The sequence below is a fragment of the Melozone crissalis genome, unplaced genomic scaffold (assembly GCF_028551555.1).
Source record: "Melozone crissalis strain CALT ecotype California unplaced genomic scaffold, PUWL_Pcris_2 ptg000007l_1, whole genome shotgun sequence".
NCBI lineage: Eukaryota > Metazoa > Chordata > Aves > Passeriformes > Passerellidae > Melozone > Melozone crissalis.
This window is the reverse complement of record NW_026535785.1, coordinates 12793100-12818469: the sequence shown is the minus strand read 5'-3', so window position 1 is coordinate 12818469 and position 25370 is coordinate 12793100. Positions and strand designations below refer to the sequence as shown.

At 42.8% G+C, this 25370-nt stretch overlaps 1 protein-coding gene across 6 annotated transcripts in view; it reads right to left on the bottom strand.

The window, feature by feature from the left end:
• The window catches only part of ZNF423 (zinc finger protein 423), a 281707-nt gene that overhangs the window by 93961 nt on the left and 162376 nt on the right, over positions 1-25370 (bottom strand). For all 6 annotated transcript variants that reach the window (XM_054269386.1, XM_054269389.1, XM_054269388.1 and 3 more), the window contains one exon: positions 720-3943. In XM_054269386.1, coding sequence (XP_054125361.1) covers positions 720-3943 — 3224 coding nt within the window. The remainder of the gene's footprint in view (positions 1-719; positions 3944-25370) is intronic.

Below are 25370 nucleotides of genomic sequence, written 5' to 3'. Positions count from 1 at the left end.
TGCTAAGAAACTACTTATCCCCTACTGGGCCCTACACAAGGGCCATGAAGCAGGTTCTTCTAAAATCACTTTTAAAATCATACACACATGCAAACAAGCTCACACAAATGCATACAGACCTCCAAGTAACCTCAAAACGTTCACTCTGACAGACATTCCTAGGGACAAGCTTTTTAGCACAGAGATTTGGTTTAGGTAAGAAGTTGGGGGTGTAGGATGGAGTTCACTACATTTTCCTTCACAGGTTCCTATATCCTCCTGTTCATTATTATTTTTCTGGTAAGTAATAATCTCATTCCTCAAATATAACAGATTAGATTTTTTTTATTGTTTTGGGTACTCAGCATCTCGACTGTTCATTAAACTATCCCAGCTTTTCCAAAACAGCCAGTTCAATAGAATCAGAACATGGACAAACTTAATCCCCACTGCCCAAGAGTCTCAGCTCTCTGTTGGTAAATCTAGGGCAGTTCTGAGATAAAAAATCTGATGTGCTCCTTCTAGGAATCAAGATGCCTGAGAGGCTGAGAAACTTCTGATTGTTCTATGTGAATTACTCTACTCTTCCTCTTGTTTTGCTGAGGTATTTTTTAGTAGCACAAGGGATTTGATAAAGTGACAATTTCAATTTAAAAAAGAAAATAGTAATATCAGATCAGTTCTCACAATGAAGATCTACATTTTATCCCTCAGATATTTTAAAGTTCAGCTGTACTTACTCTGGGAACAGGGGATGTCTGGGTACCTTTCCTTTGGCCACTGGTCTCGGGTGTCAGGTCTCGGTGATCTACCTGAATGTGGCTCTCTAAGTCTTCAGCACTCTCAAATTTGACACTACACTCTGGACACCTCAGGCTGCCACACGGCCTCTCGTTCACCTCCTGTGGAGTCAAGCTGGAAGACTGTCCATTGGTGCTCCTGGTCATGCATCCAGCACACAGGCCGTAGGGAAGGCCGTTCACATCCAACTTTACCAAGTCCTGCTTATTGCGGAACTCCTTCAAGCACAGCGCACACTTGTAGAGTTTTTGCAAGGCCTGGCCATTAGGCGATGAGGTTGCAGAGTTTCCTGCCAATTTCTGCATATGGAACGTCCCATGAATTTTCAGCTCCAGGGTAGAGGTGACCGTCTGCATGCAGACAACACAGCGGAAGCCAGTGAGGGAGTTTCTGAGATCTGGATGCATCTGGCAGTGCTCAATGAACTCCTCCTCACTCTGCAGTGGCATTTTGCAGATCCGACACGTCCCCGTATCCAAACTCTTGCTGTGAGTGACTTTGTGCTCCGTCAGGGTCAGGAGCGATGGGAAGCGTTCCCCACAGATGGGGCACATGTAGTGCTTAGCTGGGCCTCGATGGGTCTGCATGTGCTCCCTCAGGCCATTTTCTGAGAAAAAGGTCCTTGAGCAGATATTACACTTGTGGCTACCTTTGATGAATTCTGCTTTCTTCCTAGAACAGTCATCCTCCCCAGGCCTGATGTTATGATCTCTCAAACGATGGTTCTGCAGGAGGACCTCCATAGTGTAGGCAGCCCCACAAATGTCACAGCCATACATGGGCTCAGAAGCATCCACATCATCCTCACTGGCTTCATGACTGTTGGAAGTATCCGGGTTCTTCATTAACATGTTCTGGATATCTCCCCCTTCTGTCTTCTTATTTGTTGGGGTCATGCCATTAGCTGTACCATTCTCAGCGCTAGCATCAAAAACACAATGTTTTTCCCGCAAGTGTTTTTCAAGCAAGATGATGGCATGAAAAGCTTTGCTACAAAACTTGCAGTTGTATTTTTTGCTGTGGGTTGTGATGTGGCACTGCAGTTCTACCTCTGTGCTGAAGGTCTCACCACAGAAGATACATTTGTGAGACTTTGATGGATTACCCAAGTGGCTATGCTTCACATGGATCTGGAGATCCACCTCCTTCCTAAAATCCCAGTTACAGGCTGTGCAACGATACATCTTCTTTTCATTGCTATGCTTGACTGCCAGATGCACTTGGATAGATACCTTGGAATCAAAAACTTCTTGGCAAAGGGTGCAGTGATACAACACAAAAGTATGCATGTCCAACAAATGCTTCTGCAAATCATCCACTGAAGAAAACTGTTTGTCACAGCTCTCACATACATAATGAGTGGAAGTTGTCATGTAGTGTACGGTGAGATGTTGCAGAAGAGACTCCTGGGAGTCAAAGTCTTCTTTACACTGAGGGCAAGACTGTTTCCTCAACAGCAACTCCAAATGCAACTTTAAATGGGTCTGAAAACTTTCAAAATTTGAGAACTTTAGATCACACTGATTACAGGGGTATTCGCCATTAGACACTGAGTTTGCGCTTGCAGAAAGCCGCTGCCTTTTAGGGGAAGAGACTTCAACATCAGAAGAAACTGGACTCTGCTCTGCTTTTGACTTCTTATTGTGTGCCAGAGGAATGTTCTTGTGGTTTTCTTTAATATGCTTTGTAAGCTTCAGGATGGAGCCAAAAATGGGGGAGTTTGTGCAATAAGGGCATGAATAAACTTCCATAAAAGACTGTGTTGGCTGAATGACAGGGGAATCCAATTTTGAATTTCCTACATTGCAGTGAGTCTGCTGGATGTGCTCAGTCAAGGTAGCTTCGGTCAGAAAGCCCATGGAGCACTGGTTACAGAAGAAAGCATTGTTGCCATCTTGAGGGGTAGCGTTTGGGCCGCAGTGAGTAATGCGGATGTGTTCCTGCAAGCTATTGATATCGGCAAACATCTCCGGGCAGTAATTACAATGAAAGGCAGAAATGTTACTAAACTGCATCATGGGATAGGCATGGTTTTTGTGCACTTTTCTCACGTGTTCATTCAAGTTGTACAGTGTAGGCATGGAATCAAGGCAGATCTGGCACGTGTGGCTTTGCTGAGGTTTATCTGCATGAATGGTCTTCAGATGGATCTCCAGAACAGCAAGGCTGTTGAAGTCACGCTTCGAGCAGTAGGGACAGCTGTAAGTAACTTTAGACCAGTTCTGGCCATCCTCTCTGTCAACAGACCTGGTTTTCTTTTGTCCTCTCAAAGGCTTTAAGGTGGAATCTGGAGTGGAACCTCTTTCCACCGACGCGCTGGAGTCCGGCGTTGCGCTGCTCATGGATGCCACACTCCCCAGGACTGGGTCAGGGCTGATGCTGTGGTTGCTGGAGTCAGGCTGTCTGTGGCTGTCCAAGTGGCAATAGACTTCCTCCACTGAAGAAAACTGCTCTGGGCACATAGGGCACTTGTGTTTCTTGTTGGCATGGGCTTGATGAATGTGTGAGAGCAGCGAGTTTTCGTCTACAAATACTTCAGGGCAATGAATACACTGCAAATCTGCCTTCTCGGAAAGCTGTGGGTGGCGTGTCATTACGTGCTTCTCCAAATCTTCAGTCTGACTGAACGTCTCTTCACAGTAATCACACATAAAATCATCCTTCTTCACCTCTTTCTCATTCTTTGCCATATGTTCCTTGTTCTTTTTATGAGCTTGCATGTGACTCTGCAATGAGCTGGTGGATGAAAACCCACGTTTACACACAGTACACTTGAATGGTTTGCTGGAGCTGTGGGTTTTCAGGTGGATTTTGAGGTGGTCGCTGCGGGAGAACGCAGCCTCGCATTCGTGGCAATGGTACTTTTTATCCCCTGTGTGAAGCTTTATGTGGCGATCCCTACTCCTCTTGTGCTTAAAAAGCCGGCTACAGTAGGTGCATTTGAAAGGTAGTTTGTCACTGTGGATCTGCTCGTGCCTTTTAAGGTAGCTCAGGCGAATGAAGGACTTATCACAAAACTGACAGGGATACGGCAGGCCAGTCCCCCCTTCCTCCTCCCCGATGCCAAGATCACACCCATCTCCTATCATCTGAGTGGGTGATGCAACATCTTTGCTGGAGGGAGATGAAGCCACCCAGGAGAGTTGTGGGTCGTCATCACCATCTGTAATGGGAAAGCAGAAAGGAGATTAAAAACAATTCCCAGTGCATCTGTGAAATAAGGACAAAGCTCTCAACAACACTATGGGCTTCTGCTACTACAGCATTAAAAAAAAAAATCAACTCAAAAAAAACCCCAATAAACCCTCTTGAATTTGAAAGGAGGTTTGAGAAAGAGAAATAAAAATATATTTGTACACATAATTCACAAATATGCCAACACATAGTGTTAATAAAAAGCGTTTTTCTTTAGCAGGTTTAACACCTGCTCACTGTACTGTAAAGCAATAAACAATGAATAAAGAAAGCGAAACACAATGTGCAATGAAGCAATACAAACACTTCAGAAAGCTACAGTGTTAAGTGATCACCTGTGAATTTGTGGGTCTGTTAAATGCTACATCAAGATGATTTTAAGTAATGTCTCCATTAAAAAAATCCTTCAGTTCTGTCTGAAAACTGTAACAGAATGAAAGGCTGCTCAAAGGCAGAGCTGAACATCTAGGTGAAATAAAAGCATCAGATTTGAGAGAGCTCAAGAAAATCAGAGAAGAGATCTGCACCATTACCATATTTGCTTGTATAAAAGGTAATGTTTCTCTCTTGTTACAAAATCAAACAAATTTTTTTAAAGCCCAGAAAAATCACCACTGGAGATCTTTAGACATCATAAATGAATCAAGTTCAGGATAAACTAAAAATGGCCCAGCCTCTGTTTTAATAACTATTTCCTTTACTCAATATGAAGCTTCAAAAAATATCTTATCATTCCATATTACCATACAGAAACACAGCACCAACCCCAGCAGCCCCACAGTCATTTTAGGAAAAATACATAAAATGTTGTCAGCTTTCATTGACAGAATTGTTAACAAGAAACAGAAGAGAGTGAGCTCAAGTATCCTAATTCCAACAAATGCAGAGATGCTGAGTGAAACATAACTGCCACTAGTCTGATATCAAACTAAATCACAGAATGAAGCAAAAATAAAGTTCCTGTAAATGATGGAAGGCGCTGACCATGCAAACATTTGGAGATTCCAAAAAGGAGCCAGTTCTCGAGATACACCGTCCTTATAAAACATTTAATGTTTTAAATACTTCAGTTTTTACTAAAACAAACCAATAAAAAAATCCCCGACTGTGTGCGTAGGCTGCCACACGCACATTCCTCGTGCCTGCCAACTGCAGAGTCTCCAGGCGGAGAAGGCACAAGTAGAGAAGGCACAAGTAGGGTGAGGAGCCCTCAAAGAAGGGCTCGGCTAATGAGGGCATCACCCCCGTACCAGGCAGCTCCTGGCACCGTCTGCTCTGGCAAACACCTGCTTTTCATCCCAGGTAAAGAAAGAGAGCAGCGACCTTGGACAAAATTAAACCAAATAAGCACACCCCAAACAACTTTTCCCGCGCGATGGGGGTGTCTATTTTCCAGGTGAGGCGTCTGCTCTCTGCACCCCCTGCTCCCGAGAGCTCTGCTCCCCTGTTTGTCTAAACCTCCTGCTCCAGAGCGATGCTGGACACCGAGAACGGCTTCTTCCTGCTCCCGAAATGCGCCTCGACTCTCAGCGAGCATCCGCGCTTCCAAGATGCTCAAGGTCTTTGCGCTCAACTAGCTCCTCCAAATCCGGCGGAGCCCAAGCCTAAAACACAGACAAGGAGCTCCTGATTTTTATGTAAACTTTTCTCAGGCTTCACTCCCCCCACCACGAACGGCTCTCTCTCGGCAGCTGCAACAAAGCCTCCTGTTCCCAATTTAAGCCACCTCCGCCGCCCACCGCGCTGCCAGCACAGCTTTGCGGAGCCCCCGGGGAGCCCCCGGCCCCCGCCACCCCCAGCTTTGCCGCCAGCCGGATCCGGGGCTCCGTCCCCACGGACCTGCGGCCACGGGCCGTCGGAGGGAAGAGGCAGCCGCCTGCCAGCGCCCGGATTAGGGGCCCCGGGGAGGTGCCGGTAGCTCAGGGCTGCCTAATTCCCTCCTCTCACCAGCTGGGCTCCTCCAGGGGCAAGGAGACAAAGGGGAGCACGAGGGGGATGCTGGGCCTGAACTAGGGCAGCACATGTTGCGTTTGTGCCGCTGCTGCTGTCTACGGAGAGGGGGGGAGAGGAGAAAAACAACAAGAGGAAAAGCACCCCACCATTTGCTAGTTACTGCTCGGGCTTACTGGCTGTAATTATAATAATTTTACGTGTCTGTTTGCAGGAATGTTTGTGGAAACACGTGCATTGAAATATCCCCCTCGCAGCCGGGCTGCCCGAGCCGTGCGCGGAGCGGCGGCGCACACAGGAAAGGCTGAGCCGAGAGAGGCCGAGCGCTCCAAACGCCTCCACCGAATAAAGCTCCATTGTTCGGCTGGAAACCTGAGATGCCGTGGGCCAAACCCAGGGCTAACACAGGCCGGGCCAACCGCTTTCACTTATTTACATCCATATGCACGTATGCCAACCATTACATTGGCCCACCACGCAAACTGAACAAATCTCTAGAAAGTCTCTTTTTCCTCTGAAATGAACAGATCTACCTCACAACACAATCTAACATTCAAATAGAGCCAGTTCCCCTCCAGCTGCTGCTCTTCAAACATATTGGGCTATTCAGAAAACAGAATCAAAGAAAGCTGGTATTAGTATTACTTTGTGACTGAAACACAAAGCCTTTGCTAATATATAATTTGGATTTTTAAAAAATTATATTTCTCAGGTTGTAAAGCTGGATTTGTCATAAAATGGAAGTGTTTACATAGAATGCAAAGATTATCTCCTTTTGTTAGCTTCAGTTGGACCTTTTACCAATATTCATGTTTAATTGCTTGATTCTTTTTATTCCAGCATTTTCTCATACTTTTACAGATCAAAAACAATTTTAGAAGAAACTTTAAGCACCAGAAACAACCTACATAGATTTCTTACTAACAAGATACTAAATTACTGAACACCTAAACTGAAGAAATTAGGGAAAACTCATTATCATTAATCTCTTTATAGAATGAATGAAAATGGCCCTGTTAATTTTAACTTGCCATATTAAATTGAAGAAAAGACCTATAATGAACTGAGGAGAAAATTCTAAGGTATTTTACCACAGTAATATTTTAGTAGGAAGATATATTTTAGATGTGGTATGACATGTCTGGCAAAGATGGTTAGAAAAATAATTCTACATTAATGCAATCAAAGGAATGTAGCAGAATGAGAAAAATCACTTTCAAAAAGGAGATTAAAGTCATTAAAATGGCTAATCCTGCAAAGTGGGACTGTTCTAAAATAGAGAATCACATGGCTGGTGCAAGGCTTTTGTCATTTGCGCATAAGAGACTCAAAACAAGTATTAAAAGGGTAAGAAAATTCAATAAAAAGTTTAATTAGGAAAAAAAAGAGCATTAAGGAAGCTTCAGGATGCCAGTAGTCCTCAGGATATATGTGCAGGTCATGAAGCTTAAAGGGCCATTCTTGATAATCAATCTCAAAGTGGTACAGTAATTTAGCAACTTAATGTTCAGCACGTTTACAGGACTGCAAGCATTTATCATCATCAGTGAGGAGCTAATTCCAGCCTCAATGCATTCAATAAATGCATTTTTCCTTCTAAGAAGAACAATTTGGCCAAAATGTAGTATAAATCATACTTCATTCTCTATTTATCTTCCAGATAACACAAGCCAAGTTCAGAGACATATTCATGAAGCTAAAACAATAAAATGAAGTTTAAAAAGATGTGGTCTCTCTTAGAAGGGAGACAAATGGCTCATCACAGATTGCCAGGAGTAAGCAGCACTGCCATCTCAGCATACACTGCTGACATTGATATATCTATTATTCCAGAGTTATTTTGCTAATAGAAATATAATCAACCAGACATAATTTCACAATCCCTGCAAACACCTTCCCATCTCCCTGCCCACAGGTAGCTGGAGACTGTTCACTCCTGCTAACTTTGAGCAGAGCTTCATTTTCTTGCTCAGCTCCCCAGCGGAGCTCCCCCAGCCCTGGGGGCCACATTCCTGGGCAGGAAGTGCACAAACCCAGGCCACCCCCAGCTGGCTCCTTTTCCTTTCAAGAACAAAACACATGCACAGAGATCACATTTACTGGCCTGGACCTGAAGTTCATCCTTTCCTAAAGCTCTTGTTCACCAACAGAGTATCACTGGGTCCCCCTCCACTGAAAAATCCCCCACTGCGTCTCCCCTAGGCGTGGGGAGCTCAGGGGCTCCTCCCCAGGGCCCTGTGGTCCCTGCACAGCACAGGCACGCTGCAGTGTGGCCTGGGCACCAGCAGGCCAGCTCCTCCCAGTGCCACCAGCACAGACTGAGCACCGCAGGGCTCAGGAGAGCCTGCACAACCAGCCCCAGGCATCACAAAAATCCTGGGTCTGGCCAAAGAAACATCTTTAGGACTCCCCTCCTGAGCCCAGAAGGCATCTCCATACAGGACAATAAAGCAAGGAGGTCAGATTTGAATGTGATCTTATTCTATCAGGTTTATTCCTCTAACACAGAGCTAGTACACAAGAGAAATACTTAAATTAACAAACACAAAACCCCACAAAATTGATTGTTGAAGGAAAGATTGCTGTTTAAGCTCAGACTTCAGGTTCTCTCTGAGTCCCTCCATGATACACAAGTTAAAGATTATCAAAGCACTGAAAATGCTTTAAGGTGTTAAAAGTTGATGGAATTCTTGCACTCAAAAAAGTAACTTTTGAAAACAAGCTTGCAAGCTTGGCATCATAAGACACGCTTCTGAACTGTGCTTCAGTTCCTCATCTCCATAATAGCAAAAAGCCATCTGCTTCTCAAGGGCAAATTGTAGGGCTTACTTCTGTATCGCTGTGAAAACCCTGAGACATCCTCAGATGGAAAGTCCAATAGAAATGCTATCAATTTCAATAATTATTATTATTGCAGATGCTTAACTATGAGAATAAAACACAGAGATTGAGGACTGACAAATCCTCAGCACTGGTTACAGTAAATTTTGCATTGCTGCACTATGTATTAAAGCCAGGGATAGATCATTACAATGGATTATAGTAAGAACCTCACATAGCATACGCTGCTCATTTACACTGCAGTGCTGGTGTGAAAGAATGCAAATCAAGTTTACACAGCAAATGTTTTAAGCTCAACATTTTCAGTGCACTGTGACAGCTTTTTGCTTAATTATTTTGTTGTAGTGTTTAGTCCTATTTTCCTGCACATTTCCTTCACAGTTGTAAGAAATAATTAGAAGTACCAATAATATTCCAAACTCGATTTTTTATGCACTTATTAGCTTCAATGAACATTTCTGTTCGTTGTGTCACAGAAGGCAATAATGGACTGTGACCCACCAGCCCTTGTGGCAATGCAAGTCCTTGTACACTGACACTGCATCTAGCTCTGAATGGCACTGTCACTGCTGGGCTGGGACTGACACCCAGCACTACTGCACACTCAAGCACACCTCACTAAATGAGAGAAGGAGGATTTCTGCAACTTATTTATAATTATTCCTCAAAAAATATCATGCAACTTTCCCCTAGAGCTGCTTAGCCCACCCTTAGCCAAAGCAGGGAGGAGGGCCTGGGAAATCCCCACTGCTCTGAAGAACTCTACACAGAGCTTCACACTTTAGTGACATCAGGTTCTTCACCAAACGGGTCAGAGTTCTGTGTTTGAAGGCACTATGCTATTATATTTATAATGTATGTATGTAGGTATGTATGTATGTATTGTATGTATAAAATGTTCAAAACAAACATGAACTTGGATAAAAGTCTAAGAGGTGCTAATGTAAGTGGCACCACAGGAATTGCTTTCATTATTATCTCTGATTTGAGAAAAATTCAGTTACGCCTAATCCCATGCTTATGAGGTAAGCATTTTTGTTGGACTAAATTACCAAAGGTTAGTGACTCTTTTCCCACTTTCTCAGCTTTGTACTGCAATTCATTTCATAGTGATTTTTTTAAAAAAGCAAGGAAGACGTCTGGCTCAATGGAAAGTATATATAATCTGATTTTTCTTCTCATGCAGAGAGTAACTTTGTATTTAGAATACAAAATCAGCACAAGATGTAGTGCAGAATTTCAAACACTAAACTTGCTGGGATGTCTGCCACAGATAAACTGTTACACATAGACAGTTTAAACCTTGCTGTCTTTGTTTAAACCTTTTTGTAGTGATCAAAGATACATCTAATTAGTCTTTTTTATACTTCAAGTTAAAAGTACACACAAAGGTGTCTATTGAAGCTTAGCTGATATACAGAAACTTGTTAAGGCAGAGTAATGCATGCCTGAGCCCTTGTCTCCCATTAGCAGAGGTATCAAAGCTCAGTAATGACCATCGACAGGGTGATCCATAATTCTGAGCAGATGATAAAATGTTATTTTTACCATTATTTTTCCTTATGTCAAACAGTCTGTATTTTGCTGGTAACAAAAAATTAACATATCATTAAGTCAGTTATTTCACGCTTCGATAAATGGCATAATAGGGCTGGAGGAGAAAGTTTTATGTTAGATCTAGGAATAAACTAAATGCTTTCAGAGTTGAATCACTGTTTTCCTTTACTCCCTTTGGAAAAGCAGCAGATACTATATTCTGCTGTGCATCATGGACTTGGGACTGAAAACAGCTGCACTCTAATTACATGTAAAGTGTACCAAAACATTCCTTTTATCACAGACTGTAAATCTGTTAGCATCTGTCTCTCCTTTGTTTCTTCCACAAGATACAAGCTTGTTTCTACATTTTTCTCACCTGTAGCGGTAATTAAAATTCATTATAAATGAAAGGAGTGAACACTAAAACAAGTTCCTCTGTGTACAGTTCTAAACTCAAATTAGAAACAGCTGTTTGCTAATTCATGCAGTGATGTTTTGTCGTGCTCTGTGAATCAATAATAACTCACCCTATTCCTACCAAAATGGTAGGATTATATATATATTTTTCTTAGCAATTTTCTCCTTAGAAATATTCAAATGCACATTCAGTCTTTTTTTAATGAGATTAGAAGATGATACCTACAAAATCATCAATGAAATAACAGGAAGATCTTAATAGCTTGCTGCTTCTGCTTACCCTGCTACCTAGAGGGTCCTGTGTCATTCTTGCCTGCTTTGATGCCTACAGAGCATTTAGCAAAAGGGCACGTTGTAAGAGAGATGTAAAAGAACAAAACTGTATATGGAGTCACACAGATGCACATGGATGCAACAATCACATTGAGAGAATATTACAGAATTAGGGCTTCAGCTACAACATCTACAACTTTCAAACATTAGGACTGACAAAGCCCTCAGGAAAAAAATCCTAGTAGAATAATTGTTACTTATAATAATTAGTTGTAAAATTAGTTATAATAAATGGCAATACTTATGCTAATTGTTAGTAATATTTCTACATATTATGTTAGCCAGAGCACAAACTTCATATGACCCCATTGGCCTTACGCAATTATATTCTGCACTTCTGGCTACTTGATGTCAACATTTATCACGATTTCAATACTTGATTATGCAAAACAAAGAGACAACATACAGCAGTTAAGAGCTTCTTTTTTATCTAAGCATAGGGATGCAAGCAGGGTGGCTGCAGTGATGTGAGCAGCCCTCACAGCAGCTTTGCAGAGCCTGCCCTCGTCACAGCACGAGTGGGGCCAGCCCTGGGCCCTGCACCGCCCCTTTGCAGAGCCAAAGATGCAGCCCAGAGCAGTGAAAGGACATCAGCCTCTGTGCAATACCTGCATCACTTCATGCATTTTCTCATCTCTGTACAGAGATGTTTTCCCTTCCCTGTGTTGTGCTGCTGATAGCAGGGAGGGTGTTCCCACACCTGAGACCGAGACTGAGCTGCTTGTGGAAATGTGGCCAGCGGGACAGCCTTGCTGGTGGGATGAAATGCATCAGATGAATTTCCTAGACTTATGATTTCCTCCCTCCCATCTGATCAGGCAGCTCTCAAATACAGCAGGCACCTGTTCTCAGGCTGTTTTGCTGAGTACCCTCAGGCACGTGCCGTCACACAGACTCAGCTCAAGCTTTCCCTCAGTTCATATCCATAGCACCAGAAACACAGACTGGCTGCTACTTGCAGAAACTCACTGAGTGCAAAGCTGAAAGTAAAGACAGACAGACTTTTCTCCACTAATGGACCAGACTGGTGTGATTTAATCTAATGTTTTCTTGTGTTCATTTTCATGATTTTACATTGTACTTTCAAGTGAAGTCATCAATTACAATCCATTTAGCTCATTCATAAAATTCATTTAAGGGTCATATCCTGCACAGTGAGCAGCGAGCCCTAGAAGTCAGCACTGACAAGGACAAGCAGCACTTTCTTTCCCACAGGATATTCAGCTTGAGCAGAATCAAGTCAGAGCTCATTTTGATGGTGTGGGCAGCAGTCTGGAGAAGCAAGTGCCTTTAAAACTGGGGCAGTGGCAAACTAGGACAAAGAGAGCTTTGCCAAGAGCTCTCTGATAATCTGCTGTCACTACTAAGACAAATGGCTATCTGCTTCTGTGCTGGTAGAGAATACTAGAGTGGCCTTTCCATTTCTGCAGAGCTGTTTCCACTCTTCTGTCATGAATCAGCTGTGAGCCAAAAGAACCACTAGAAGTGAGAAAATGGACCAAAAATGCTCTGTGGCCTCTGGCTGAGGTCACCAGAACTGACTGCATTGCTAGGATGGCTTTCTGTGATGTGATCTTCAACTGCTATTATGTGGTGACCTGACCTGTAAGAAAATAGGTTTGCAGTCCCTGTCTCTAACAGATGATAGGTACTTTCCAGAGAACAGAATTCTGCTTCTAAATTAGTATTTTCCATCAGTGCTCAGTAGAAGAGAAGACAATTGCCATGTTCAAACCTGAGAAAAACCCTTATTTTTCATACTCTGCCCTGCACAGAACTTTACTACCAAGCTTTCCGACCTGAGAAACTTAAAGCTAGTCACATTATTAGAGCAAGTTGCAGAGGAAAATAAAACCAGCTTGTTAAGTTAAAAAGAAGGAGGCAGTTCCAGGCTCTCATTTTGATCTAGGTGGGAAAACTGGGACGCACTTTCAATCTCAATGGGTTGATGTTCATGATGAATAGACTTAATGCTGAAAAACACAGGTTGGCTGAAATTACTCAGCAATAAACAAACAGTAAAAACCAACAACATCCAGATTTTATACTGCCTTCAAAGAAGAAGGGAAGAAAGGTAAATTACATGTGACAAACAGTATCAAGTAACCTGTTTTATAGCTATGCACACACATTATTGTTCTGACTTCCAAATGTGTTTTGTATTCACAGCAATCCCATTGAATTCAATAGGAACAGCAGTTACTCAACACTCCTCAAAATTCAAGTGACATAAATATGAGATATAGCCAGTTTTATTAGAGATATTTTCAGAAAGGTGCATGTATTCCCATCCCTTTAGTGAATTCAGAATTAAGATTTCATGCAAATACCATGAACGGAAATGAAGCTGCACTTGCAAATCTCACAACTTCTATGTCTGGTGAGTGCAGCCCCTCAAGGCCTCCATCTGCCTGGTTTTGGAGGGGCCTGTGTGCCCCAGTGATCCCAGTGGGTATCCCTGGAGCTGAAGAAGCTGCCAGCTCCATCTGACCCAAGAGTGGAAATGGGGTTTGCTCCAGCTGAATAAATCTCCCATTGCTTAGGGATGCTGTGCATTAGGGCAAAGTACAATTAGTTAAGACTTTGGGTTTGTTAGTGAACAATTTTTAAGAAATTAATTCATTTAAAATTCAAAAAGAGCACCCACAAATGTAACAGCACACTGTTGAATATGAAACACATTCCTGATTATCATAAACATTGGTCATGAATCTGCACAATGTTTGTAATTGGCCTGAGGGAAACTGCATGAAACAGAGGTGGGAAGGAAGTTCTCCACTTATCAATACCTGACAGAAATAACTGAAAGGCTTAAAAAGAAAATAACTATAGGTTTTTTACTATGCAAGATGAAAGTCAAACAGCATGGCTTGCCTAGGAGAGACATGTATTCTGCGCTGTATGGTAATGCTACTTCTTTTTTCCTAACAGTACCCACCATTTTAAACAAGAAGAGCCTTTTAAAGCGAGCAAGCAAACAGACGCATTTGCCACCTGGTAAGATTGCTCTCGGTACACCAGTGTTTCCCTACAACAAATGTGCTGCATGAGAGTCCTTTCAAGTTTAACCGTCAGTGACCCGGCATCTGTGATCTGAGGACTTGCACTGCACCACACAACAAAACCATCCACCAAAAGCTGCTCTCTGCTTCCAACACATCTTTGCCCTTTTGACTGAAGGGCCCGATGACAAATCGTGCGACTGCGCTCACAGGTGTTCTAAAGAAAAGCTGTGGCAACAGCCAAGGTCTCTTTTCCTCGAGCTCCCAACTCCATTGGTGCAGCTCAAGGGGGATCCCATGGCCAACATTGCTGGGACCCCGCTCAGGCTGCAGAGGATGAGCCCCGTGGTGCCCACTGCAAGCACCTCCATGTCACTGGACATCCCTCTCCTGTGGGTACCCAGCACTGAGAGCAGCCCAGGCTGTGCCCCATCTCCTACACCACAAGTTTGTGAGAGACTTTTTGAATCTCTAAATGACTTTAAAGAATCTCTAAATTCTTTAGAGGCTTCTCAGGTTGTCAGTCAGCAGCGACCACGCTCCGGAGAAAGCCTCCCGTGGGGAGGATGCTCATCAGTGCAGGCAGGCAGGAGGGGGGAGCGCAGCTGGGGAGCCAGAGCGAATCCAAGCAGGAGACAACAGCCCCTCCAGCCCTGCTGCCCTCCTGCCAGGAGCCGTGCAGAGCCTGGCAGGAACCTCCCCTCCACCCCTGCTGCGCTCCCAGCCCCAGCTGCAGGCACCACACTGCCCAAAGACCAGAACAGGGGCACCTTCCTCAAAGTCCCCTGCGGCATAGACACCTTCCTCCTGCATTGGTTTACAGTCCTAGGTGCTCATTTTCTCTATTCAGATGGCTCTAGTTTAACTACCAATGCAGGTTTTCCCACAAAATGTGAATTGTAGGATTTATTCTAGTTAGTAACTGTCTCTGTGCCTTGGCCACAGATACATGAGAGAGTGAATTTACAATGAGGAAAGGTGCAGGGCACAATTATTTGTTTAAATGGCATTAAAATTAGGGTTGGAGTGTACACTGAATCATCTCAATTTATCCCTGAAGAGAAAGAGGGACAGCAAATGTCTTGGCATTTGCAAACAAATATCTGTTTCCCCAACAACTCGCTAACAGCACTCCTTCCATTTGAGAGCAGTCTCACACAGACATTGGCACTGATATCAGAGAATTAAATGAAATAATGGGAAAAGCTATAGTCAATAACTTTCTAACTTTACTCACATGATGAGGACTGGTTATACTGACAAAAAAGTACCTGGGAATGTTAATAGACTAAACAACTCAGTAAAAGGAATGAGGAGGCCGTGGGGAGAGAGAGATTGAATTTACCCTCCAAAAGTACATCTTGACACTAAAGGTACAGCAAGGCTTTTTACAGGAAGGTACAGGCTTTCTACAGAAGAATCCCCTAAATTAAACATAGGTGGAAGCTGGAGGTGGATGTTTAGGGTAGGAGCACATTTTCGGCACAGGAAAAATGGTCAAAAAATCAAAAAAGAAAAAGCAAAAGACTCTATAAAAAATAAACAACCAAGATCTCTCTGGGAAATCAGGCACCAGAGGTTTAAAAGACACACTTGTACCTCCAAAACCAGATGTGTTAAAAAAACATCTCCAGTCAATTAATGGCTGACAACATACACACCCCCACCATGGAAATGAAAAACTATTGTTTTCATAAACAACACAAAGAGTTTCAAAGCTCAGACAGATTCATTTGCAGAAAGCCTACTGTCCTAAATATACCTAAATAATGAAAACCCCTCACCACCTCCCTGCAATCTGTTTGGTTTTGCCCTTCCCAGAGCCACAGCCAAAGCTCCCTGCCCAGACAGGAGCACAGACTGGGCAGCTCTGGTGTCTCCCACAGGAAGGTGAGAGAACAAGGCTCCCCAGATACAATTCACATACTATTTACATGTTTACTCAAGGCTTTTCTAAAATTTATTTTAGTTCTGGTCAATAAGGCAAAAATTTTCATGACAGAAGTGTTTTCTGACCACAAATAAACTGTGCTGCTGTGTAAAATAAGATCTTTAGCCCATCTCACTTTTCCAAAACAAACAAAATTGGACAAATTAATGAAAACTCAGTAACTGCTTCCTCACACCTGGCAGCTAATTTTAAAGACACATACAACCTTTTTTTGTTTGTTTGTCTTTGGGTAACAATTTTCTTATTATTTAGGATTATCATACTTTGCATCTTTGGATTTTCTATGAACATAACCATAGTCCAGGGTCCCCCAGCTACCTGATATCAGGAAGGCTGCAATATCATGTCTACCCTGAAGTCACTGTACACAGGCTTAAGAAGGACTTCATTTTAATTCAGTTCTTTGGCTGGAATTGAGATACTGGATTTGATCCGATATCTTTTCTTACTGTGTTGCTTTATATCAAAACACCCATTTTCCAGTGGGTGGTGCCTAACAAAACAGAAGCAGAGGTGTGAGCACGAAGGAAACAGCCATTATAAATGCACAGAAACACACCATGTCAACACTTACCAGCTGCCCAATATGTACAAAAGCTTTAAAAAAGGACAACTGAGTCATTATTTTAGAGCTTCACAATAGTTTCCATTTTAAAACATTTCACAATCTATCTAGTGCCATTGGAGAAGGTTCCATTGCAAACACTGGAAATCAGACATCTCCTAACCATCAAATTCATCAGAATTTTTGTGCAAAGTGTTATCAGGTAACAATATTTACCATGTACAGTAATTATGAAAACTCTGAGATTGTGCAATTATATATTTTAATTACACGATCTGATTAGGTTTTTTAATCACTTCATAAAAAGAAAGGAAATTCACCGAGGTTGTCAGAAAGTTAATAAAAATAAGGTAATTCACTGCAAAGGCTCACCATGGTGCCTTTCTAACTACTTCCTTGCTACACCCCACTGTGCCTAGGTATTGGAGGTCAACTATAAGTATTAATTTCCTTACTTCTATTAACTTTGGTGACAACATTTGTGCTCTTTTGGCATGGTATTTTTTGTTTCATTTGGCTGGATGATATTTTAAGACATATGGACTCCTCACAACCAAGAACCTGGGTGTCCTGAAACCCACCAAGAGACAGCCTTGTCCTGCTCTGTGCTCAGCCCCCTTGGAGGGACACTCAGGGAAGCCACTGCGAGGTGGCCACTGTGACACTGAGCTGTGTGAGCCTCACCAGCAGCCGGCAAAACCCACCCAGCTTAGCAGTGCCCCACAATAAATACATCAGCAAAGCTGGCTGCTCACATCAGGGCCATGAGGCACATGGCAGCTGCACAGAGCACCCAGCAGCGGTGAGAGATGCAGCTGCAGCAGAGCCAGAGGCCAGGCCAGCCAGGTACCTGCCCTGGGCAGCTGGAACCACCCAGAGCCCAGCTGTGCAACACAAGCAACCCCTCAGAACCGTCCTGCTGGCACTGCAAAGGGGCCATGAGCAGAGAGAGGGCTGGGGGCTGAGAGGTGCCAGAGGCGAGTCACCTCCTCCTGCTCCTGAGGCAGGACAGAGCACGTCTGGTTCACCTCTGGAAAATATTTTTTTTAAGTTTTGGATGCAGTTCTGCTCTAAGGAAACATTTTGTTTATATCCAAACCGGGAGTCTATAATGTAATACTTGGCTATGGGATTCAGCAGCTCTGTTTTACTCATTTTTGGTTTGTCCTCTCCTCCTGCCAGCCCTTCTTTATTTTTCTCCTTTCTCTTTTTACCTTCCCACCCCCTCTCCTGTGATTCTCTGGGGAGAACAAATCACTTTGGGGGGTTTAATGGACTGACAAGAGCAGAAATTTAATCGTGGTGTGCAAGCACGGGCCAGGCACATGCGAACAGGCGCAGTGCAATCCATTTGGGCTGCCCCACCTGTGACCCCAGGCACCCCCTCTCTGCAGGGGCCATGCAGGGAGAGGGGCCCTTCCTGCTCACATGGGACCTTGGTGGTGCCTGCTTCAGGAGGAGAGGGCTGCCAGATGCTGACAAGCCAAAAGCAGTTATTTCAGGAGACTTTTTTTAATATAGAAGCAGCTGACACAAAATGCATCTCACTGGGGAGGGAAACCATGCTCCCAGAAGTAAAAGACCACTAAAAAGCCTCTTTTTTTCCAAGAGAAATCTAAAACAGTTTTGGGCCAGATATCACTTAGGTTTTTCATTTCCATTTTAGGAGACTTGCAGAGTGCCCTTCTAGTCCTGCCCCATCCATGGAGAATATTAAGTGGGCAGATGTGGGTGGATTAAGAGATGGTACAAAGCATTTCAGAGAGTAAGTACAACCTCAAAGAAAACCTGTCCCAGGCAAAACAGCCGCTGCTGGGGCAGCTGCCTGAGCCTCCCTGCAGCCCCCTTTGCTGTGAAGGGTCCCCCACACCATGTGCATGGCCCTGGGCTGACAGGGGCATGCACTCAGCTGCCTAAGAAACGCAGTGAAAAGGGGAGGGCACAAAATTATTTAAACAAGCTTTTATACAGAAAATGAAAAACGTTGTGTGCAGCAACATGACTCCTTTTCCTTTGTACACCGTTTGCTGCTACAGATTACATTTGCAAAGTATAGCTTTCAATATAACATAGCCAAAAGCAACCTAACAGCATAATTTTCTTCCTGGGTACTTTATTTTTGAGTTCTTCTACAAACAATGAAACAGAGATTTGGAAAAAACAAGAAAACAAAGAAGCCCCTTCTTCTCATACGCATGTAAACCTGGGTAAACTTACAGGAGACCATCTTTTGAACAAACAGTGTGATTTACTCTTGCTTGTGGAGCCTGTGCTGGCTACTGCCAGTAAATCCTAAGGGCACACAGTGAGTGATACCAGACACTCTGCACACCCACTACTACAAAGACTTTGCTCAGTTGAAAAGCATGTGCAGTATTTTTCTATCACCATTGCCTGCATTTTCAGTTTTTCACTTTTAGGCACCTTGTCTACCTGACAAAGCTACAGCATATCCTTGACATTTATTTAAAGCTTGCTGTTCTGTGCAACTGGGTGGCATAACAAGGACCAGGGAACCAGAGCTTTAAAATACATTTCCTGGCTGATAATGCAGATTAAGAGAGCTACAAAAGACAAATATTAAGGACAAATATCAGTCATATCCAAAAAACAAGTATTTTCTAGCAGGATCATAACCAACCAATACCCTGAGATATCCAAAGGGAAGAATCTCTATCCTTGCACTCATCCTTGTCATTTGAAACTGCACTGTGCTCTTTAATAATAATCTCAAAATGATCCAAATACTTTCTGGGACCTTATTCTACAACAAGTTATATTCTAACAAAAAGCAGTCATTTCAAAAGTCATTTTCCTTCCCTTCCACTTATATTTTTCATCTTGTTTCTCTCTGCCATTTCTCCATCTCATCCCAAAGCCAGATTATTACACTGCAAATGTGGGGCAGGTCCAGATACCCAAGGGGAGATCCAAGATCTTCCCTCCTGAGGAAACTTCATAGTGAACTCAATGACTATCTGTGATGTTTGCTGGTACTAGGGAATAATATTTCCCTTGGGCACTTTCTGGATAGAGTCTACCACCTGGGTTAAGTCATTATTACAATCAAGCAGAAAAAAAAAGGGAGGGAGAGTAGAGATGAAAAAACACTACAGCAAGCATCATTACAGCTCATCAAAAGTGCATTAGAAAACACCTGATAATATACTCTGAACATTAATGATCCCTACAATATACCATATTAATGCAGATGTTATCTGAATTCTCAGAAACTAATTTTTCCATTCACACACTTCTTTAAAATTGGTGTTAGAAAAAAAATCTCTAGAATCTATTAGTTGTCAGCATTTTTTCTGTTTTCAGAAACAAACAAATAATGTAACACCTCTGTACCTGTATGTGCTGCAGATCACAAAGCTGAAATGGGTACCCTCACACTGGGATGCTCATTGGCATTCACAGGCAATGTGTTACAGTTCAAATGGACAATGGTCAGCAAATATTAATAAAGAGGTTGTGATTGTGTTGCCTTACATTGGACTATTGTCACTACTAAAATAAATTTAACTGGCTGCCTGAAACTCTCCATTGCTGGGCAGCAATTTCCCCTGCAATTTTTCCACCTTAGGTTAGGAGGGAGACACGTGAATGCCACAGAACTGATAGTGCAGCTCTGCTATAAGGTGCTAAGTGCCAGGTTAGAGGACAGGTTAGCTGTCTGAAAAGCCTAATACTTCCAATAACTTAAATGGAGGTCAAAAAAATAATTCTAGGCACTGCTTAAGTCCTATATTCCTCCTTTACAGAGACTGCAAATCATGTCAAGTTCTGCATAAATAGGTTTTGTGGGGGCATTAAAGGGTGAATTACTGTCATCTAGGTGCTAGTGCTTAGTAAAGCAAGGATGATCAAGCCCATTTTGCCAAAATCCAATGTGAACTGCTGCTCTCAAAGAAAGGTCACCCAATCAAGAATGCTTCATAACAAAACAAAAAGAAAATCCACAACACACATGCATTTTTACAAAGGAAACACAACAGTCACACCTAAAGACCATTCCCTTATTGTTATTTGAAAGCTGAAGAGAAAATTTTTTCCTAAACAAGGAGCTGGTAAAGGTTTGCAGCATCTCAGAATTACTTCTAGAAATAAGGGAAGCAGGAATTATTTTTAGTGCAGCTGAGAGGCCAGGCATATTTCAGGCAATCTCCCAGAGCCTGCTTCTATACCATGTGGGACATAAACCCACAAACTATGAAAGAACCCAAATCAGTATTGTTTTCTCAAGTGACATCCATTATCCCTCATCTGAGAAAATTAACACGTGTATGCAGAAGCTCAATAAAGTAAGCTCAGAGCTAAAAGTCTAACATTAACTCTTTATGCCTCACAATAAATGTCATCTTTTAAGTCAGCAAAATGCTAATATATTCTAATTTATATTCAGTGCTTCTGCCATTTAAAGCAAGCAGGGACATCAAAATACAGTTAGGCTCAAGCACAGTTTCAAATGTTACAGTACACAGGGTAATCAAGAATTTCCAAATTCCAAGGACCTACAGTGATATAAAAATAGAGATACAGAAGGGCAATTAGACCAACACATGCTGGTTTGGGTAGCATTAGGAAGAGTGTCACAAAATGAATAAAACCCAGCTTTTGTGCAAAGTCTCTTATTTTCTGACATCTGAGGTAAGCACTGTATCTAGTAGTAAAATGCTATGAATGTTAAATGTAGGCAACCTTTGTGCTCTGTCAGTTTATTTCTAGATCAAATGATAATATTTGAAGGTTTCTATTCCAAGCCAGCACTCACTATTTTTCTTCATCTTCCTGATCTGCCCAAAAGATTATGTTCAATGAATCAGATATATCTTTGTCTTCTTTTTACTCAGATGAATAAATTAGGCAGCCCATAAATCTGAATGGTACTTATTCTGAAGAGTGAAACACAAAGAATGATTGATAAGGCTGAATTTCCCACCTAAGTACATAGAAACCTCCAGGCAGGTATTAATTCTATACTGAGTTTTTCTACAACATACACTTACTCTTGCACCACAACATGCTCACACACATCACCAGGTATCCAGAACAAAAGGAAGGCTTTTCTTAACCCACCAGGTGCACTGTGCTTGTTTCCAAATAGTGCTCTGGGATGGCTAAACGAGGACAGCAGTGAAGAGCAAGACACAGTTTGTGACATTACTATTTGAACAGCCAGGCAACTTTTGCAGCCCTTGTGTTATTCCTCCCAGCAACAGAAACAGATCTTGCATCTGCTGGTCTGTCCTTCTTGGGGACATTTTGCTACCCAGCAAGAGTGCAGGAAACGATGTCTGCAGAACAGGGAATTCTGAAGCAGGGATAATAAAAATAATCTGATCGTTACCCCTGTGCTTTAAAAATTGGACCCCCTGGCAAGAAGCCAAAATAAAACATCAAAGAGGACCTCCACAAGCTAGGCTCAGGATCAACATTCATGTGAGAGCCCATCACCTACTTACCCTGACAGCAGGCAAGAAAAGTTGGAGACATCTGCTCGGAGGGCAGGGGTCAGGCTGGCCGGGCCGTGCTGCACACCCAGCAAGGGTGGAAATGTCAGTGTGGGCTGGGTGTGCTGGCCAGCCTGGGCTCTGGGGCTGCAGGGGAGCTCAGTGAGAAGGGGTCAGGGCCTGCCCTGTGCTGGATACAGCTGGCTCCACAACAGACCCACCGCTGACTGACCATCACTGGACTGGCCATGACCCCCCACTGCCCAGCACTCCTGGGGCATGAAGGAAAATTAAGTTTGTTTCCCCCAAATCGAGTCTGTTCTGCCCATGACAGTAATTGCTGAGCCATTTCCCTGTCTTTATGTCAGCTCAGCTTTTTTATCTTACTTTCTCTGCCAGTCCTCTTGAGGCTGGGGAGAGAGAGCAGCTGGGTGGGCATCTGGCAGCCAGCCAGCATTACCCACTACAGGGTAGCTGGCTGCAAAAGCTTCTCTAAACAAGGAAGAATAAACAATACCTAAATCTGTACCTATAGGGCCTGAATTTATTGATTGTATTTGACTCTGTATTCCATTAAAAACATTTCTCCTGATAATGTGCAATGCAAGAACTTGCAAACCATACTGCTGACCTCCCAAACTTGGTGCTGCCTGCATGCAAGTCAGATATGGAGGTTATTTGGCTGTGTTGGGGTTCACTGGTGCTAAGGGTGATTGAGGTGGGCCAACTTTTGCATGCAAGAAGGAAGCAGCAAGTTGTTCCACTGATGCTTAGGAAGAAAAACAATACATCAAATGTTCCATGTCAAACACTTCCCAGAGTAGTTCAAAGATGGGTTTATGTGTGTGCTGAAGCACAGGGGAACAAAAAGTAAATAAGTTTCTAAGTTGCTGCAAGTTTTAGAAATCAAAAATCCATTGATCAAAGAGAAAACTCCATAATATTTTCCTATAAAATAACTTTGATTTCTTGTGAAAAAATCAATAAGAGTTGATTACTGAAAATGGCAACATGAGCATAAACACCCTTCAGGCATCTCACAAGTACCTCTGCAGATCACAGAGCAGTGCTAGGCACATGCCATTGCTGCTAATCACATCCTCTGCCACACAACCAGATGAGCTTCCTGAAGTTGCAGTGGATGAAGAAACTACCAAGGCTGTGCCAGGAGGTACAACAGCAGAATACATATTCAAGATATTAGATGTCAGTGTCAGCAGTTCCTTCCCACAACCACACAAGGCGTCATCACATCCCTTTGTAAGATATCACTGCACTCTTCTACAAACCTCAGCCTAAAACCCTGTTGCAAGGTCTCCATGAAGCTGCTGAAGTTGATTAAAGACTTAATACATCTCCATTATTGCTCTACAGCAGCACTTTGTGCTTTCTTTTCCACAAAGGGACAAAACAGCCTCTGCAAAATAAAGAACCAGTTCCACTTCTGAAGATACAGCATTTTACTGGATGGTATGTTTAGCCTTCTTAGTGTGACCAATGAAGATAGGAGTGAGCTGGGCTTGTTCTTTGCTCACAGGGAGAAAAGATAGATGTTTTGACATGAAGCATTTGCCAGACACTTGGCAAAACAGTCTTCAAAATGGTACTTGCAACTGTTTTCCCAGGTTCCAGCAAGAGAGGGGAGGGGACAGGATCATTGACTGCATCATCTGACCAAGGCAACCTCTGTTAGAAGTTGGTCTTGCCTCAATTAAAGGCACACTTGCTTTTAACTCTGAAACTGAGATATTTAGTTTGCAGAGACCCACGTTCATTCTCCTACAAGGATGTGACAGAGACCTGTGGATGTCTGGTATGATCAAAAGGAAACATGGCAATAATATGTCAAGTCACAAATTATTACGGCCTCTTCCCAATGTGCAGGAGATCCCACATTCCACCCATCCATATGGTTCAGCTGGGGAGCACTTTTACCAACATATGGCCCCTTGAAAGTGAAGGTTTTCTTTTGAGTTTTTAATCACAATTGCTTGTTATTCTTAATTACTTGTTACTTCCACTACACTATGAAGCTTAACATGACTTCTGCTGGGAGAATACAAGTCAGGAAGGTGGTTTCCTTTTTGCTAATAGGAAAAGCTTTGTTAGTAAGGAAGGGGGACCAAAGCTGCCTTACAATTCACACAAGCAGAATTACCTCTTGGTATCAACACAAATCATAGTGCCCCTTCTTGATACTGATATCTATCTTTGTCAGATCCTTTACAAATAAACATCATGTAAGTAAACTACAGGGAAGGGGTAGGACAGCACAGTGCAGTGATAAAGAACAACTAAGAAAGTATCTTTTTCCTTCTTAAAAGAAGGCATTGGAAAAGGTATATTGAGTCCTATAGGCAGAAACAGGTGCTAAATGGCCTACAATCAGGAAATTTTACTTCTTTTGTGAATACAAACCAAACATTTTCAAACATAATAATTTCAGCAGATGCATGAAAAAAGACCAATTTAAATGTTCTTAATGGTTGCTCTGTTAAGTCAGATATTTTGTTTATTATAATGCTGTATCTACAAGTTCACAGAAGCCATAACCCCAAAGGAAGCCATCCACTCCACATTAGCTATATCCTCCCCATCTCCTCCATGGAATTTTTGCTATGAAACAGCAACATCAGGAGACAGCTCTGTATTTCCTCACAGTTGCACCCCACAAACACCAGGATTTACTGCCACACTGAGGGAACCATATGGAGTCATATGCTCTTCTTTCCCATCCCCTTTTCCTATTAAAGCTGAGACATTTAATGGGCAGTTCCCCTTCAGACACACATGGATCTACAAACATCTGGCAACTCAAGAGCCAGCAGCTCTTGCTATGTTCTTTAACTTGTCAGGTTTAACCTGTGATTCAGCTTGGATCCAGGCTGCCAGTGATTTCCAGCCATAAGAGCTACAGCACTGGCCCAATAACATTTTCATCTGTGCAGACAAGTTGTGTGCAGTTGTAAACAGAGCAGAACTCTGCTCAAGAGTACTTCTAGGCACTAGAAAGCACAAGTCAAAAGAGGCAGCTCCATACTCTGTGTTCATGAGAACATATCCTATCTCTCCACAGGGAATATTTATTATGATGGGCCATAATCCACTTAACATCTTCTGACAAAGTCTATCAGTCTTTAACAACTTTGATTCCAGAAGTTCAGTGGCATAGGGAGGAAAATTCATAGGGAGAAAGAGACTTCCACAAGAATTCCCCTTTATGAACCTGCACACCCTGTGATAGCAGACAGGATCATTGCTTATTTGTACCTATCAGCTTTGATGATAATTGTAACCCACTTGACACTTCTGTTGAAAGGCAGTATTACCAACAAGAAACC